Source organism: Bufo bufo, chromosome 5 (genome assembly GCF_905171765.1).
Source record: "Bufo bufo chromosome 5, aBufBuf1.1, whole genome shotgun sequence".
Classification (NCBI taxonomy): domain Eukaryota; kingdom Metazoa; phylum Chordata; class Amphibia; order Anura; family Bufonidae; genus Bufo; species Bufo bufo.
The window spans coordinates 167,801,739-167,820,692 of record NC_053393.1 but is presented as its reverse complement, the minus strand read 5'-3'; the positions used below and the strand labels follow the sequence as shown (position 1 = coordinate 167,820,692).

Genomic DNA, 18,954 nt, shown 5'->3' with positions numbered 1-18,954 from the left:
GAAAAACGAAGCTCCGGCTACTATAATGGTGATACAAAGTGGACATTCATTTTAAACTGCCTTCAGTAACTAACGCTTGGCAAATGTTCTCAGCAGTATTCACAAATATATGTGCACTTTTAGGAACATCATATGTTTGAGATCAGGCCGAAATTCTGGAGGCCACTGAAGTCAATTAAATCGTATTCTACAGACCTGTGACTATGCACCACTGCTTCTGTTGTCATTCAGGGGTACACATATGTGTTTGTGAATATTACTATATATTTATGAAGTGGATTCACTCATAATTTAGGTCTAGTGTCCATAATCTACCCCAGAGTAAAGAGGTCCAAAAAATATTCTGTGTTGCTATTAAATCCAAGTCCTTGCATCACTTTGTTTTTAGATGGTATCCCGTCCTGATACAGATCCTGGTGTATTAATGAGCGCTCAGACAATTACTTCAGAAACTCTTGGCACTACAACTACAACACACATTACCAAAGTAAGTTCTTACTGTGTATTTATGTCTGTTTACACCTGGTAAGGATTAAGACACTTTCAAGGAAATTATATGTGTCCAAAGGAAAAACATCCCTTTCCACAACCTCCAAGATTACAGTTTAGAAAGCCTGTATAAGACGAGAGAAAACATGGATTTCCTGCACATTACTAGCATTTATAGAGCAAAGCAGAATCCACTTACTATTAATAAAAGAACTAAACATAAAATAATGCAGCAATTTTATCCCAGTTTGATTTTGATCCATGTAATTAATACCTAACTGATCTAAGTACTGTATCCCAAATCACAAAAAAAAAAATTAGTAAAACACTATTAATGACCTCAATTCCCATGATTTGACCACAAGTGTTTGTTACATTCCCCAGAACTTTATTTCTCTAGGATCATATTTTCACTGCCTTTTCTATAATAGATCCTGTGAAAAATTTAACATTTCACTGATTAAGTTAATCACCTAACTATGTGTACGTCATCTCACCATGATTCAGATCAAGTACTCATATCAGATTGCTTAAAAGACGCTTCTGTAGGTCACCATTCATGCTCCTCATATTGCAAACATGCACAGTATTAGTTGATTCTAGTGTGTATATTGAGTCAATTTTGATAAATGTCTTTTTTTACCTATTCTGATGACTTTATGTTTTCTGCAAAATCACAACTCTCAAGAAGAAGGAGGGGCATTGTTAGGGCTTACCCTGACGCAATCGTGCTACAGCTCTTTAAATGTATCACTTGGGCTCAACTCTTTGTGGTGTATTGTTCTGTACTGTATTGTATGTAATGTATGTGGTGTAAGTTCCCCCAACGTATATGCTGACGTGCCATACACTTTTTAAAGGGATTGTTTGTCGACCCCAGCCTGTTGTACCTGTTGAAAAAACACCTGCTGCTCTGTTCTGGCTTCTTTCAGAGATCTTCCAGTTCCTGTCCTGAAAACTTCCAGATGGAAGTGACTTGTCACTTATCTTTGCATGACCATGTTCTGACACCTATAACTCATATTTCTGTCTGCGGAGCTATGTAACAGTTCTTTTTTTTTGTGGGCCAATCTGTTTTTATTGATGTCATTTTGGGGTAATTTTACTCACTTTTTATTTAAAAAAATTGTGGAGGCGAAGCAACCAAAACCATGGCAATTCAGCCATTTTAATTTTTCTTCCATTATATCATTCACCATATGGGATAAATATTTTTACACTTTAATAGTTCAGATATTTTCAGATGTGAAATAGCAATTATGTGTATTTTTTATTTCTTTTTATTTGTAAAAAGCCATAAAAGGGTAATTTGATTTTTTTTTGTACATTTTTAAAAACATTTTTTAGTCCCCTATGGAGTTTGAATATGCAATAACTAAATTGTTTATACGATTGAACGCATTTGTTTACTATTGCAATCTATGGAGAATGACAATGTTCCTGTTAAAGCGGTATTCCGGTAAAGTAACTTAATGTTTGAAAAACTGCATTAAGGCTGCAAGCTGTGATCCAACCAGAACCCATACCTACACATACTGTATAACCAGAGCTTTAATTCACCTTGCAATCCATTTGTCTAGCTCCTATGTGAGCCTGCAACACACTGAGTATGCCTGATCTTCCCTCACAAAACTACAATCCCCCCCTAGCTTTCCTACTGTGAGTTTGTGCTTGTTCATGAGTGTTGATGTTTATTGGTTGGCTGCCTGATATACAGCCCAGTCATGCCCCCTCTACTCAGTAATCTCCAGCACACTATCACTCCCTTTGTTTCACAAGACATTTAGCTAGAGAACTGATAGCAACACACTGAGCATGCTCGACCTAACAAAGGCTCAGAACTACAGGTCGCTGCCATGGTGATTTATGAGGAAACACAGTGGGTAGCAGAGGAAGAAAACGACTTTTATAACTACTGAACAGTAAATATATGAAATTGACATTATATTAGGTAATTATTGATGATGAATTAGTCTAAAACATTATAATTAGTTATATTTATGTTAACCGGAATACTCCTTTAAGCCAGGCTATGGGAAGGGCTTAATGGGAACTTAACTGTAGCAGGCCTGGAAGCCTTCATAAGGAAGCAGGTTGTCATACTAACTGAATAGCTTCTGCAATCTTTTTGCGGCATTGTGTCACAGGGATCATCCTGCTCCTGGTAAATGAACACTCAAATTCTGTGGCCACAATTGACCACGGCATCTGAGGGGTTACAAATCTATGATCAGGGTTGTCTTTGATGACAAACACTGCTGTCGGGTGTCTGCTGTGCAGAACAGCAGGCACCCACCGGCTATTGCACACAATAAGCTCCTGTAGGCACTATCTTTTAACAAAAAATCATCAATCATCTGTCGTACATGTACGGTGGATGTGTGAAAGGGGTTAAGAACCTTTTATAGACAAGACAGCACACTACTCCTAGCTGTTGGCTCTTTATGCCCTTCCTTCTCTCAGTATTACAGATAGCAGGAGAAGGAGATTGTACACAGTAGACCAGTGTATGGAGAGGATAAAAGTGTTCAATTTTTCAGGGAGGGTTTTTTTTTTTAATATCCATGCGACAATATTTTGCTGCACTGGTGTTTTTGTGCCGTCTTCGGCCCAGACGCATTTAATAACTTTTACGCCTGGAAACAGGAGTAAAATAGGGAAAGAAAACTACTCCATGTCAGAGGCTGGAGTAGTTTTCACTCTAGGCGCACAGACTACCAGAGGTGCCCCTAATTTATGATGAGGCACACACCTTGTCATTAATTAGTCAAATCTTATGACATTGCAGAGGGGAAACACAGACCGGCCAATTTTTCATGGACATAAGTATTCAGACCCTTTGCTATGACACTTTAAATTTAGCTTGATAATCTTTGAGATGTTTCTACATTTTGATTGGAGTCCACCTGTGGTAAATTCAGTTTATTGGACATGATTTGGAAAGACATACCCCTGTATGTATAAGGTCCAAGCAATAAAGAGGAAAAAACTGTAAAGGTCAGAGGCAGGCTGGTGTGGAGGCACAGATCCTGAGAAGGGTACAAACATTTCTTGAGAGTACATTGAGAGTTCCCAAAAGCATAGTGGCCTCTATAATTCTTAAATGGAAAAAGTTTGGAACAACCAGAACTCTTCCTAGAGCTGGCCAATCAAGTCATTGGAGGTGGCGGCTTGGTAGGAGAGGGGACCAAGAACCCAATGGTTACTCTGGCTGAGATACAAAGATCCTGTGTGCAGATGGTAGAAAGTTCCACCAATTTGGGCTTTATGGCAGAGTGGCCAGAAAGAAGCATCTTCCCAGTAAAAGAAACATGAAAGCCCACCTGGAGTTTGCAAAAGAAAGCACATAAAGGACTCTCAGACTGTAAGAAACAAGATTCTCTCCGGCTGATGCAACCAAGATTAAACTTTTTGGCCTTAATTCTAAGCGTCATGTCTGGGGAACCTCAGGCACTGCTCATAACCTGCCCAATATCATCCTACAGTGAACCGTGGTTGCAGGATCATGCTGTAGGAGTGATTTACAGCGGTTGGGACAGGGAGACTGTTCAGAGTTGAGGGAAAATTGAATGGAGCAAAGTACAGAGATATTCTTAAAGAAACATAGAATGTGTCGGCAGATAAGAACCATTTGGCCCATCTAGTCTGCCCAATATATCTGAATCCTATGAATAGTCCCTGGCCCTATCTTATATGAAGGATAGCCTTATGCCTATCCCATGCATGCTTAAACCCCTTCACTGTATTTGCAGCTACCACTTCTGCAGGAAGGCTATTCCATGCATCCACTACTCTCTCAGTAAAGTAATACTTCCTTATATTACTTTTAAACCTTTGCCCCTCTAATTTAAAACTGTGTCCTCTTGTGGTAGTTTTTCTTCTTTTAAATATTCTCTCCTCCTTTACCGAGTTGATTCCCTTTATGTATTTAAAAGTTTCTATCATATCCCCTCTGTCTCTTCTTTCTTCCAAGCTATACATATTAAGGTCCTTTAACCTTTCCTGGTAAGTTTTATCCTGCAATCCATGTACTAGTTTAGTAGCTCTTCTCTGAACTCTCTCTAGAGTATGTATATCCTTCTGGAGATATGGCCTCCAGTACTGCGCACAATACTCCAAGTGAGGTCTCACCAGTGTTCTGTACAGCGGCATAAGCACTTCACTCTTTCTACTGCTTATACCTCTCCCTATACATCCAAGCATTCTGCTGGCATTTCGTGCTGCCCTAATACATTGTCTTCCCACCTTTAAGTCTTCTGAAATAATTACTCCTAAATCCCTTTCCTCAGATACTGAGGTCAGGACTGTGTCAAATATTCTATATTCTGCCCTTGGATTTTTACGCCCCAGGTGCATTATCTTGCACTTATCCACATTAAATTTCAGTTGCCAGAGTTCTGACCATTCTTCTAGTTTTCCTAAATCCTTTTCCATTTGGCGTTTCCCTCCAGGAACATCAACCCTGTTACATATCTGTGTCATCAGCAAAAAGACAAACCTTACCATCGAGGCCTTTTGCAATATCACTTATGAATATATTAAACAAAATTGGTCCCAGTACAGATCCCTGTGGAACCCCACTGGTAACATGACCTTGTTTTGAATGTTCTCCATTGACTACAACCCTCTGCTGTCTGTCACTCAGCCACTGCCTAATCCACTCAACAATATGGGAGTCCATGCTCAATGACTGCAGTTTATTGATAAGTCTTATATGTGGGACAGTGTCAAAAGCCTTACTAAAATCTAGATATGCGATGTCTACTGCACCTCCACCGTCTATTATTTTAGTCACCCAGTCAAAAGGATAACTAAAGGATAACTAACTGTCATATTTTTTTTTTATGTAATTGGATTGGTCTGACTAAGTTTACCTTAGTTCCCTAGTTAATACTTTTGTATCGGTATTGAATTACCTAGTAATTGCAGCATGTTCTTTCCTCCCCCAGGCATTTCAGTGGTGCGGCTAAAACAGCATTGCTAGGTGTCCTCAGTCTCCTATCTTGTATATTCAGAAGACGGAGGACGTAGTAGTGGGAAGTCCCTAACGCTGCGTGAGTGCTTCCGTTGGACCGGGATAGTGCAGATATTCGCGATAAAAATTGGCGATCAACTACTCAGGAGGAAGAGAGCGTGTTTAAGTCTGGGGAAAGCCGATTGGTTGGGGTGAGGCTGCGCTTTCCCAAGATGAGCCGAATGAATTCTGGATAGTTAGGGAGGGAGGTCTTAGCCTCAGGGTCAGGGCATTGGCGGCCATCTTAATAAAATAGTCTGAAAAATTCTTGTGAGGAGCGGTTGCTATGGACAGAATCTTATTAAACAAGTGGTATGTGAACACAATAATTGGTGATTATGGCTTATCACCACAGCAGCAACAACATATATGAAAATTGAATTTTGAGTGAAAATATGACAGTTATCCTTTAATGAAAATCTGATCCAGAGTGCTCTGGACCTCAGACTGGGCGGAAGATTTACTTCCAACGTGACACACAGCCAAGACAACACACAGGGGTGGCTTAAGGACAACTCTGTGAATGTCTTTGAGTGGCCCAGCCAGAGTCCTTACTTAAATCCAATTGAACATCTAAGGAGAGACATGAAAATGGCTGTCCACCCATGGTCCCCATCGAACTTGACAGAGATTGAGAGGATCTGCAGAGAAGAATGGCAGATATTCCCCAAATCCTGGAGTGCAGACTTGTGGCATCATACCCAAGAAGACTGGAGGCTGTAATCATTGCCAAAGGTGTTTCAACTAAGTACTGAGTAAAGGTTCTGAATACTTCTGTCAATGCAATTTTTCCTTTTCAATAAATTAAGAAAGATTTCAAACATTCTGTTTTCACTTTGTCATTAGGGGGTATTGAGAGCAGATTTTAGCACAAGGATCCAAAATAACAAAATGTAAAGTGGCCTCTATAATTCTGAAGAATCTTTGAAGAATTTATGAATGCACTATACACATACAGTGCATGTGTGTGTGTATATATATATATATATATATATATATATATATATATACAGTTCAAAATAATAGCAGTCAGACATCACTGACAACCTGATCAATCACAGTTTTTTGTAGAAATTATATTTCTACATGGTAAATAATTTACTAGCAGGTGTAGTAGATTAATAGAAATCCAACAGACCCACAAGTCATGACATGCATGCTGCTGATTCTGTGTAATTGAATCACTAATTGAAAGGGGCATGTTCAAAATAATAGCAGTGTGAAGTTCAATGAGTGAGGTCATTTATTCTTTGAAAAACAGGTGGCAATTATTGCCCTCATTTAAGGAAGCAAGGCAGCAAATGTACATGCTGGTTACAGTGCATTTCTCTCTGAAATTCTGAGGAAATTGGGTCATTCCAGACATTGTAAAGAAAAAAAGCGTACCTCATATAAAGAAGTGCAGAAAATCTTAGGCTGTCAATAATCGCAAATGCTTCAAAATGGCAACCAAAACCTGAAAGACGTGGAAGAAAGCGAAGAAATACCATTCGAATGGATAGAAGAATAGCCAAAATGGCAAGGACTCAGCCAACAATTATCTCCAGGAAGATCAAAGAAGGTCTAAAGTTACCTGTGAGTACTGTTACAATTAGAAGACGCCTATGTGAAGCCAAGCTATCTGCAAGAAGCCCCCGCAAAGTCCCACTGTTAAAAAAAAAAACAACATGTGCTGAAGAGGTTATAATTTGCCAAAGAGCACATTGACTGGCCTAAAGAGACATTTTGTGGACTGAGGAAAGTAAGATTGTTCTTTATCAGTCTAGTGAAGGGAGACAGTTTGTCAGACGACCCACAAACACTGAATTCAAACCACAGTACACTGTGAAGACAGTGAAGCATGGTGGCGCAAGCATCATGATATGGGGATGTTTCTCATACTACGGTGTTGGGCCTATTTATCGCATACCAGGGATCATTGATCAGTTTGAATACATCAGAATACTTGAAGAGGTCATGTTGCCTTATGCTGAAGAGGAAATTCCCTTAAAATGGGTGTTCCAACAAGACAACGACCCCAAACACACCAGTAAGCGTGCAACATCTTGGTTCCAGACCAACAAGATTGGTGTTATGGAGTGGCCAGCCCAATCCCCGGATCTTAATCCAATAGAAAACTTGTGGGGGTGACATCAAAAATGCAGTTTCTGAGGCAAAACCAAGAAATAGAGAAGAACTGTGGAATGTAATCCAATCATCCTGGGCTGGAATACCTGTTCACAGGGGCCAGAAGTTGGTTGACTCCATACAACACAGATGTACAGCAGTTCTCAGAAACAGTGGTTATACAACTAAATATTAGTTAAGTGATTCAAAGGAAAGCAAAATCTTTAAACATTTTTCAGTTTATATAGTGAATGTTTGAGTTTGTAAAGATGAATACAAACACTGCTATTTTTTTGAACAGTCTAATCACTTTTCTTCAATTCTTTTAGGGGAACAACACAAATTTTATATATTTTTCTTTATGTTTTGATTTGGAACAGAATGTGTAGTGTTCCCAATGCATTTGTGTGTATGGAAATAAAAGCTATTAAAAGGATTTTGAGCTTTATTCACTTTTTTGAAACACACTGCTATTATTTTGAACACAACTATGTGTGTGTGTATGTGTATATATATATATATATACACACACACACACACAGTATACATACTTTTGGCTTTATAGCATACTAGACATTAAGCCTGTTACAATAACGGGCGCTAGAACATTAGTACATAAACAGGGACTGCTGGCACTGACTGGTGGCTGTGACTTGTGGCTGAAACTGCTGGCACTGAGGGCTGGCTGTAGCTGAAAATGCTGGCACTGACTGGTGGCTGTGGCTAGTGGCCGAGACTGGTGGCTCAGACTGTTGGCACTGGCTGTGGCTGAGAGTGCTGATGTGGCTGGTGGCTGAAACTGCTTGCACTGACTGATGGCTGTGGCTCTGGCTGGTGGCTGAGACTGCTGGCACTGACTGGTGCTACTGCGACTGGTGGCTGAGACTGCTGGCACTGTGGCTGGTGGCACTGACTGATGGTTGAGATGGCTGGCACTGACTAGTGGCTGACACTGCTGGCACTGTGACTGGTGGCTGTGACTGACTGCTGGTGCTGAGACTGCTGGTAGCGACTGGTAGGTCAGACTGCTGACAGGTGCTCCTCTCTATATGACTGATAGTGCTGTGACTGACGAACAGGAATGGCAACGCTCCGACGTGCTTGCCGGCGCGCAGGTGTGGGCGGTGCAGGCGGCGTGTGGAGTGCCATGTCATGATTGGTCCACGCTGGTGTGGGCGGCTTGTGGAGCACCGTTTGCTGATTGGTCAGCGCGCTGGTGTGGGCTGTGTCTAAGGGCTGTGTGCTGATTGGTCGCCGCGCATGCCCAGTGTAAAAATCGGCGCACGCACACGGGGCTTTTATTATGTAGGATGCTGAGGGTCAGGACATGGTTACTCTTAGATCCTGTGAAATGTTTGCCCCATACAGGGCGATAGAGAGCACACGGGGCAGCACAGCAATGGAGACGCTGGGTGCGATTTACTAAGCAAAATGCACCGAAAAAACTGCCATACATGTCATGCACCAAATTTATTATAGTGAAGAAAAAAAGAGAAGTTTAGCAGCTCTCACCTGCCCTTCCTTTGATTATGAGCACGGATAACCCGTGTCAGATACGGGCAGCAATGCAAAAAGAAGTTGAGAGAAATCCAGCTCCACTTGGATAAAGGAATGTGCGTTTATTCAGCTTGCGGTTAAAAACTCATCCATGAATTACAAAAATTAGCAGTCTAGTCTACGCGTTTCGGGCTACCTGAGACAATTCCAGCCCTTCTTCATGACACAGAAAGACATTAAAAGTGAGACCTTTTAAAGGGGAGGGTGCACCTGTGTTCACTGATTGTCTCCACAGGCCTGTAACCGCCCCCAAGAAAAGGTGCCACACCTAAGTTAACTCTTCTCAAGAAAATTGTCTCAGGTAGCCCGAAACGCGTAGACTAGACTGCAAATTTTTTTAATTCATGGATGAGTTTTTAACCGCAAGCTGAATAAACGCACATTCCTTTATCCAAGTGGAGCTGGATTTCTCTCAACTTCTTTTTGCAAATGTATTATAGTGTCCAACATATCTAGATAGAAACGTATCACACGCTGTGCGCCATTGTGGTCAGTTTGGCACAGACTATACCGTTCTAGTTTATTCTTACTTTAGGGCAGTAATAATACATCTGCCCCATGTTCTCGGGGCAGAAGCTTAGGGAACTCAACTCCAAGTGAAATCTTAGGCTACTGTCACACTAGTGTTTGGGTTCTCCGCTTGTGAGCTCCGTTTGAAGGGGCTCACAAGTGGCCCTGAACGCATCCGTACTGCCCTAATGCATTCTGAGTGGATGCGGATCCGCTCAGAATGCATCAGTCTGGCAGCGTTCAGCCTCCGCTCAGCAAGCGGACACCTGAACGCTGCTTGCAGCGTTCGGGTGTCCGCCTGGCCGTGCGGAGGCAAGCGGATCCGTCCAGACTTACAATGTAAGGCTACTTTCACACTAGCGTTCAGAGCGGATCCGTCTGGGGTCTGCCCAGACGGATCCGCTCATATAATGCAGACTTGGGATCCGTTCAGAACTAATCCGTCTGCATTATATTGTAGAAAAAATTCTAAGTGTGAAAGTAGCTTCAGACGGATCCGTCCAGACTTTACATTGAAAGTCAATGGGGGACGGATCCGTTTGTAAATTGAGCCATATAGTGTCAAATTCAAACGAATCCGTCCCCATTGACTTACATTGTAAGTCTGGACGGATCCGTTTGCCTCCGCACGGCCAGGCGGACACCCGAACGCTGCCAGACTGATGCATTCTAAGCGGATCCGCATCCACTCAGAATGCATTAGGGCAGTACGGATGCGTTCGGGGCCGCTTGTGAGCCCCTTCAAACGGAGCTCACAAGCGGAGCCCCGAACGCTAGTGTGAAAGTAGCCTAAGTCAATGGGGACGGATCCGTTTGAATTTGACACTATGGCTCAATTTTCAAACGGATCCGTCCCCCATTGACTTTCAATGTAAAGTCTGTACGGATCCGTCTGAAGCTACTTTCACACTTAGAATTTTTTCTACAATATAATGCAGACGGATCCGTTCTGAACGGATCCCAAGTCTGCATTATATGAGCGGATCCGTCTGGGCAGACCCCAGACGGATCCGCTCTGAACGCTAGTGTGAAAGTAGCCTTAAAAAGGTTTTCTGAGATTTAAATAATGATAACCTACCCCCTGGATAGGTCATCAGTATCTGATCGGTGAGGTCCGACAACCGGGATCCCAACTGATCAGCTATTTGAGAAGGCAATGCTGCGGTCAGGGTCCATCCAAACTCTGCTCTGGATATAGGACCTTTCAGTGATGCTGCATAAGGCCTCATTCACACCACCATAGTTTAGTCCGTGTCTGATCTGCATTTTTGATGGATCGCACACTGACCCATTCATTTCTATGGCGCTGCAAAATAATGCGGACAGCACAGGGATGTCATCTATGCGCTGTCTGACTTATGTCTGCCCCGCAAAAAAAAATTATAATAAAAGAACATGTCCTATTCATGTCTGTTTAGTACAGATTTAAACCGGTATGGGCAGATCGGGACCGCTAATAGTAGATCAGTACCAGTAAGCGCAGCTCGGGACCGGTAAGAGCAGATGGCATACGGAGCACTCCTGTATTTCGCAGATCTGCAGTCAGTCCTGTGCATGAGACCTAAATATTACCTCCCCTCTTCCTATCCTCTGCACATTCACTGCCATGTCTCTGGCCAGGCTGTACTGTGTAATGTACTGCTCCCTGGTATCAGCCACCCCAGCCTGCAGAGCCATGTGCTTCCTCTATGCTGGAGGTGACTGGGGGCAGCACCTGCTGCAGGTAATGAAGGGAGCAGTGACAGCAGGGATGCGGGGTGTGGGTGCCCTGGCCTCAGGGAGGGTGCAGCGCTGGGGAGAGTGGTGTGAGGCCTTGTGTGTTGTGTAGAGGAGGCCTTCCAACCGTCAGCTGCTCACCCGCCCCCCTGACTCCCCCTCTCCAGACATTGTGGGCGCAGTATATTGTTCATTTGCCATTCAACCTTGGCCATGCTGGAGGGAGAAGCAGCGTTTTGTGGGCGCCATCTATCCCCGGCAGCAGAGGCGCAGGAAGCCAAAGCATTTGAGGGGCCTGAGTGAGGTGCAGAATCTCCCTTGGCGGCGGCATATAGGGGCCACGTCCCGTCTTCTCCCGGGGGGAGGTAGCAGATCCCCCACGGAAGCTCCCGGGCCCCGGTCGGACTGTTTGTGAGAGACGCGGAGATGAACCACAGGACCTTGGCCTTCCGGGGAGGTGGAGACCTCACGGCCGTCTCGGGAGGCCCCTGTGAACAATAACAACAATAGCATCGGCTCTGGGCTGCTGTCTGTGGAGGAGGCCTCGGCCTGGTCGCAGGTGTGGGCGGTGCAGGCGGCATGTGAAGCTGCTTATTGGTCGCGCCACTGCGCATGCCCAATATAAAACTAGGTACACACACACGGACAAAGCGCACTCACACAGCTCTTTTATTATATAGGATGCACATGAATATAAGAGCTGCTGACAGATACTTTGGACCACTTATCTCCAGAAGATTCAGATGCACAGAAAAATATATTTTTCATAAAAGGCAAAGAACCGACTTCTCCACTACATACCCCCCATCCTCAATTAAAAATTTTGATCATGTTCTTAGCATGACTATTACTTAAGTCTTCTCGTCAGAAAATAATCAGAACATGGTTTAGAAAGTAGAAGCTGAAATGTAGTATAACTAGTCATGTTATTGCCAATAAGTACAGGTGAAACTCGAACACTTAGAATATCGTGCAAAAGTCCATTTATTCCAGTAATGCAAATTAAAAGGAATTGCATTAATGCAGCTTAAAATTAGAATTTTAAGCTGGGCTCAGTGTCACACTCTAGTCAGCTAATTAATCCATACCCCCTGAGCAAAGGGTACCTCAAAATTGTGACTTTGGGGTTTCATAAGCTGTAAGCCATAATCATCCAAATTATAACAAATAAAGGCTTGAAATATCTCGCTTTGCATGTAATGAGTCTCTCATATTAGTTTCACCTTTTAAGTTGCATTACTGAAATAAATGAACTTTGCACGATATTCACATTTTTCGCGTTTCACCTGTAAGGCAGTAAACAGAACTGAGATGCTGCTTATCTTTGTATTTAAACAGTCTACATATAGTATATCGTGTTGGGACTTTGAGGTTTGTTAGCCATAGCCATGTGCTTCCTCAAGTGAGAAGCTAATTTAAACCCAGCATAGGTAAACTGCAGAAGCACTTGGGAGATGACATAAAGACTCGTTTCAATTACCTTGCTCAGACTGTGTCTCTTATCTGTACCTGCACAGAGTGTGTCTGAGTGTGAATCATCAGGCCCAGCTACCATGAATTACTGGTCAGCCCTGATAAGAGTAAGAAATTCTTGCATGAACAGATTTTTCATTCCTGATTTTTCTGGTTATTTTCATCTCTGCGTAGACTGTGAAAGGAGGCATTTCAGAGACCAGAATTGAAAAGCGGATAGTGATTACAGGAGATGCTGACATTGACCATGATCAGGTAAGGTAGCCTGCAAGGAAGCATTCTATATATACTTACTTGGGTGCTGCAGTAACTTGATGTGAGTGATTCATCAGCAGAAACCGGTAACCAGAGGTCATACTTAACCCCTTTCACCTTTAACTATTACCACTAATAACCTGTGTCAGGATGTGCTTATTTACACCTGCTTCCATTACAACCTCATTCAACACAAGGATTTTTATTGATATTGTGTATGAAAAGATCTTTTATGAGGAATGGGCTAAGTGTAAACTCTTGTGTGCCTTATACATGTGATTTACAAGTAATTCATGTGTAATTGTGTCTCCTCATTTGTAAGTGGTATAATTTTCTCATGAATATCCACCTCCCCACTGATCATGCATGTTCCACCCCCTTTTTGTTTCCGTCCTCTTTTGGTTCTTCTTGTGTTAGGCGCTGGCTCAGGCAATTAAAGAGGCCAAAGAGCAGCACCCTGACATGTCAGTGACCAAAGTAGTGGTACATAAAGAGACAGAGATCACACCTGAAGATGGGGAGGACTGACTAAAGGTAAGATGCATCCATTGCTTTCCTGGACCCAGCAGGCTGGCATGTGCAAAAGGCATCTTTCCCCTTTGCTTACTATTGGCAGGTTTCTTTTTATGCATGAATAAAACACATCATTATTATTATTTTACAATGGAGTTTCTGCATGCTGATCACTGATTGGGGTTAAGGCTGGAGGGTATATACTACATCTTCTCTGGGTTTAATCGCTTTAAAGAGGCAGTTCATAACAACAGGAATACATTGATGTTTCCTTCAATCCCTGCTGTAAATATTACCTGCCCTCACACTCTCTGTACCAGTCATACAGTGTCATTTCAGGAAATGGAAAGTAAAAATGCCTCTTTAAAGCATGTTGCTTCACACCATGTTTACTGTGATTTCACATATCCATAAGCATAGCATCTTCACCTTGTGTATGTTTATTTCCAAGGGAAAGTGTCAGTGATTATGTAAAAACACAATATTGCATATTCTAAGGCTACTTTCACACTAGCGGCACGGACCTCCGGCAGTCTGTTCCGTCAGGTGAACAGCCTGCCGGATCCGTCCTGCCGCTAGTGACCGTGTGCCCCCGGCCTGCTGCTCCATCCCAATTGACTATAATGGGGGCGGAGCTCCGGTGGAGGCACGGCGAGAGGCTGTCGGAATAAATGTGGAACATGTCGTAGTTTTATTCCGGCAGACTCTCGCCGTGCGCTGACGTGCCTCTGCCGGAACTCCGCTCCTGCCCCCATTATAGTCAATGGGGACGGAGCGGCAGTCCGGGGGCACACGGTCACTAGCTGCAGGAGGGATCCGGCAAGCTGTTCAACCGACGGAACAGCCTGCCGGAGGTCTGTGCCGCTAGTGTGAAAGTAACTTAAGATGCCATAAAATAACATTCACGGTATACTTACTGTCATTGGTTCATGTACTTGAGTGCAGTGAGGCAAGAAACATGAAAGGATCCCAGCAGGGCCTCCCCAAAAGACAACATTATAAATTAAAAACGGACATGCTGCACTTATTTTAAAATTAATATCTACGGTTGCATACAAATTTTACTTGTTTTTCTTTTTTCCAAATAGATTAAAAATTCTGCATCAATTGATTATTGTTGACCAATGTATATGTGAGATGATTATATGGCACTTACTAATATAGCCCTTGTTGAAATTCTGCACCATTTTCTTTATTTCATAAGGTATTTTTCCTTGTCTACAAAGTCCACACAGAGGTCCTGTCCAAAGAAGGGTCACTGATGACCAAGCAAATCACTCAGTCTCCTCAATTCAAATATACTGCTCTCTGTACTTGCCCTATTGGTAGTTTAGTGCAGATGCAGTTTGAATGAAGGAGGCATCACATGGAAGTGATTTTCCTGGTCACATAACCAACCCTTTATCAGTGGCCGTCTTAGGGAGAGGACCTCTCTGAGGGCAGCACAAAAAAATTGTAAACAAGGGAGTATACCTGATAAAATATAGAAAATGGTGCATAATTTCAACAAAGACTATATTTAGTAAGTACCATATAATTATCTCACAAGCACTTTGGTCAACAGTAAGCAGTCAACCCCTTTCATTTATCTTTATAACTGTTGGCACTCTATTTTTTTTGATAGGGAACTAAAACTTCTAGACTTCTGCAACCGCCACTAGAGGAAGCTTACCACATACGGTCATGCATTGAACTCTATAATAAAACAGTAAGCAGGAAGTTCCTAGGAGCTATCAGACAATAGACTGGACACATAGCGGTGTATTCATGACAGCAGTGCCTCACCTACCCCTTAAAGCTTTGACTGCTGACTGGCAATATGTCATTCACCTCATGAATACACATTTGTTGTGCCATCTTGGCTAATAGGAGAGCTGATATGTCCATATAGCACACTGCATTCAGCATAGTCTGATAACAGATCCGCTTCAATTCTGTGTCGGATATTTGAGCCTTTAGGGTCAGGAAACCGAGCTCTTCTACCACTATAAAGATGTATTAAGAAATTAATTTACATAATCAGAATTAATTTTGGATTTAAATAACAGCTGATAAAAGCTGCAGATTAAGTTTAAGAGCTTCTTTAGATGGCTGTATTTCCTCTGTATTTGTTTGTAGCCTTACAGAACAGTGAATGTAAAAAAGTAACATAAGTGTTAGGCCTCCTTCACATGGCGTCTTTTGCAGAAAGAATTTGACACGGATTCCACACCAAAAACATTGGGCCACTGCACAGAATTTGTCCCCCACTCTTTTCTATAGGAGGCCGCAGTTTATGGCCACAACCATGACAGGAGGGGACATGTCCGTTCTTGATGCAGTCACAGCAATAAAATGCAGCTGCATGAACGGCAGCAAGGCCTCCCTTTGAAAACAATGGGATGCAGATTCCGCGTTGCCGCCAATGGCTTTTTGGCATGGAATCTGCCTTCAAAAGCTAACAAGTGAACATCTAAATCTACAGATGTATACTTACAAAACAAAAAAAGTTTATCCAGAGCACCTCAACTCATTTAAACACTTGTCAACTTGTGTATATCTATAAGTCCACCAAAGTACCTACTGCTGGGATCTATTCAATTGAGCCTTTAGTCTGGGTGCAATGAATAATTTCCTCAATATGAAGCATTGCCTGTGGAACCAAAGACTTTCTGAACCTGAGGATATGGCCCACATGGCGGGTCCGCTGCAGATTTCTGCAGTGGAAAATACGCAGCATGTCTGTTTGATATCATGATGCGTAAATACTGATGATGATCCACAGATTTCACTATTTGATTTATAATCAACACCTCATATAAAGTATTTCATTGTGGCACCTTGCAGATTTTTAAAAATCTTATCCACTTTGATGCTACTGTATATATGGTGGATTTTCTGCACAAAGATCTGCAGTGTTTATGTGTGGTTGGGTTTTCCTGGGCTTTACTATTGATGACCTATCCTAGGATAGGTCATAAATATAAGATCCATGGAGTCTGTTTCCCGGAACCCACATGATCAGCTGGCTGAAGGAGCCATGTTGCTTCCGTACAGGCACCGCTCTGTACATTATTTCTTGGGTGTAAATGGTTCTCCAGTAACAGTATCAATGTCAGTCATTTCTGAGATCCATTTAGTAGCCAAATGGCACAATGGCCCAGATTTATTAAAGTATTTGCACCAAAAATCTGTCTAAAAACAGCAGCAGTCACACCCCAGAAATAAGCTGTCTAATGTAAAAAATAACTTTGTAAATGTGACTTAGTGTTAACATCAAGTCTCCATATTTCATACATGTAAGAACACGCTATCTAAACCACTTACTGCATTGTGTGCTGAATGACCTGAAGTGGCTGCAGTTTGGCTTTTTCTTGCTGTGCTATGTGCATTTGATACCATTGTGAAAGTATAATAAAGGAAAACTTACTATTTTTGGTTTCAGAACCTGTTTCTATTTGCAAAAGACACCGTTTGAAAGCCGTGTCATTATTGAAACGGTTTCGGCACTGGCAGCTTGTCAGTCCTTTCGATAAAGATCATCTGAGATGCTAGATGTGTGTTCTCCCACTGCGATTTATCTGGAGCAAGTACAGTATGCTGGTTTCCCACTGTGCTGTTATAACTGTGCCTTTCTCTTGCCTGCAGGAATAATGGAGCTTGAAAACAAGCTCAGTCGTGTACCCCATTAGGAATATGAGCACCTCTGTGGAGCAACAGACAGAACCTGGCTGACTTCTGTCTGAGGAAATTACAGCCCTGAAGGATTTAGCTTGACCATTTATGAAGTCATCGGCAGACATATCTTCCCATTAAAAGCAATGCAATTCAGCATATTTAAATCAGTATTGCATGATGCAAATATTAAAAGGCAGCAATTTTTTTCTTTTCTGTTTCCAGTTATATCTGCACGTACACGCTCACCACAATGTTAGACTATGTGAACTTAAAGTACTATATATATATATATATATATATATATATATATACAGCCCATGCCTTCTTCTGAACAAAGCCTCATTCGTTAGGTGGTAAGCCTTTGTTTACAAAAAGAAAAATGCATTACCGCAAGCCCCTAGAAGCTGGATAGCGTTATACCACACCTTATACGTGCCAATGACACACCTTTCAGTACACCACTTCTGTTTTACTAGGTTTTATTACTTTTACGGATTAAAAGGAGACCCCCTTGAATCTTGTGAGACTATTTAACTTCTGATGACGTGTGCTTTGTACATCCTATCTAATTACACATGAGGTAGTCATTCTTTTAGTTTTAACTTGAAATCAAGATTATTTTTTTTCATGTCAGCATTGTTCTTAAGTTGAACCCTGCTGATTGGCAGTCAGCATTGACATTCTTTACTGTGTACATGATGTGTACTTCCTTGAGAGAACATGTGTTTACTTAGGTTTATTACACATTTGACATCACACTGTTGTTTTCTTGTGTGTTCTTAATGTCAGTTTTTTTTTTCTTTGCATTATCACTGAAAACTGCTTCATCGACTCTGCTTCTGATAACCAGTAGAGAGCTAAGCCTTAACCTGTACAGAGTCCCTACCGTATATATATTGTTCCAAACCCTGCAAATAATTCCATCCTGCCGTCTACTGTGTCACAACTCTTCTTGAATGTCTGTTATAGTGAAATAAAAATGTATTGGCCTTGTTCAGAAAACAAAATAATCTGCTCTAATTTGCACCAGCCATGGTTTCCAGGCAAAATATATTACACAATGAAATTGGAAATCTCTTAGAAATTCAAAATCAGTTTTGCCACTAATCAAAATAAAGAACTTATCATGCTGTTATGTTAATTGAACTTATGATTGCTTCTGAATCTTCACATTTCCATTTTTTCTTTATTTTTTGTTTTGCCAATAAATGCTGTACATCACACCTTTAACTGCGTCTGTGGTTACATTTTCAGACTTCACAGAAGCCGCTTTTTCTATTATTTTTGCAAAGTTAGGCGAAAACTACCTATGCATTAGGCTAATTTCACAAGGGGCCATGGTTCCATCTGGCTGCTGTTCATTTTTTAGGCAAGGAGATTCTTCTTTTACTGCCCATTTGTCCGTTCAGGAAAAATCACAGCATGTTCTATCTTCAGCAGTTTTCACACAGGTCCTTTCAAGTTAGGAATCGAGAGAAAACTGATAGCAGATGAACAGTCAATTTTTCAATGATGGTTGCTAGAAGATGCGGTTATTCCGTTTTTCTTCATGCATGTGGAAAAAAAAAAAAAAACTTTTTCCCAATGGGAAAAAACTTGGATCCAAGAACTTGGATTTGCAGAAACAATGAAGCAAACACGTAATATTGTTCATGTGAAAAAGG

At 41.8% G+C, this 18,954-nt stretch overlaps 1 protein-coding gene across 21 annotated transcripts in view; it reads left to right on the top strand.

The window, feature by feature from the left end:
* EPB41L3 (erythrocyte membrane protein band 4.1 like 3) overlaps window positions 1-18,520 on the top strand; it is a 342,189-nt gene extending 323,669 nt beyond the window's left edge. For 20 of the 21 annotated variants that reach the window (XM_040433765.1, XM_040433753.1, XM_040433752.1 and 17 more), the window contains 4 exons: window positions 389-487; window positions 13,040-13,120; window positions 13,538-13,654; window positions 17,261-18,520. In XM_040433765.1, the coding sequence (XP_040289699.1) occupies window positions 389-487; window positions 13,040-13,120; window positions 13,538-13,648 (291 nt within the window). In that variant the 3' untranslated portion in view covers window positions 13,649-13,654; window positions 17,261-18,520. The remainder of the gene's footprint in view (window positions 1-388; window positions 488-13,039; window positions 13,121-13,537; window positions 13,655-17,260) is intronic. The other variant, XM_040433760.1, reaches the window with a different exon arrangement.
* Window positions 18,521-18,954: the final 434 nt, after the last annotated feature.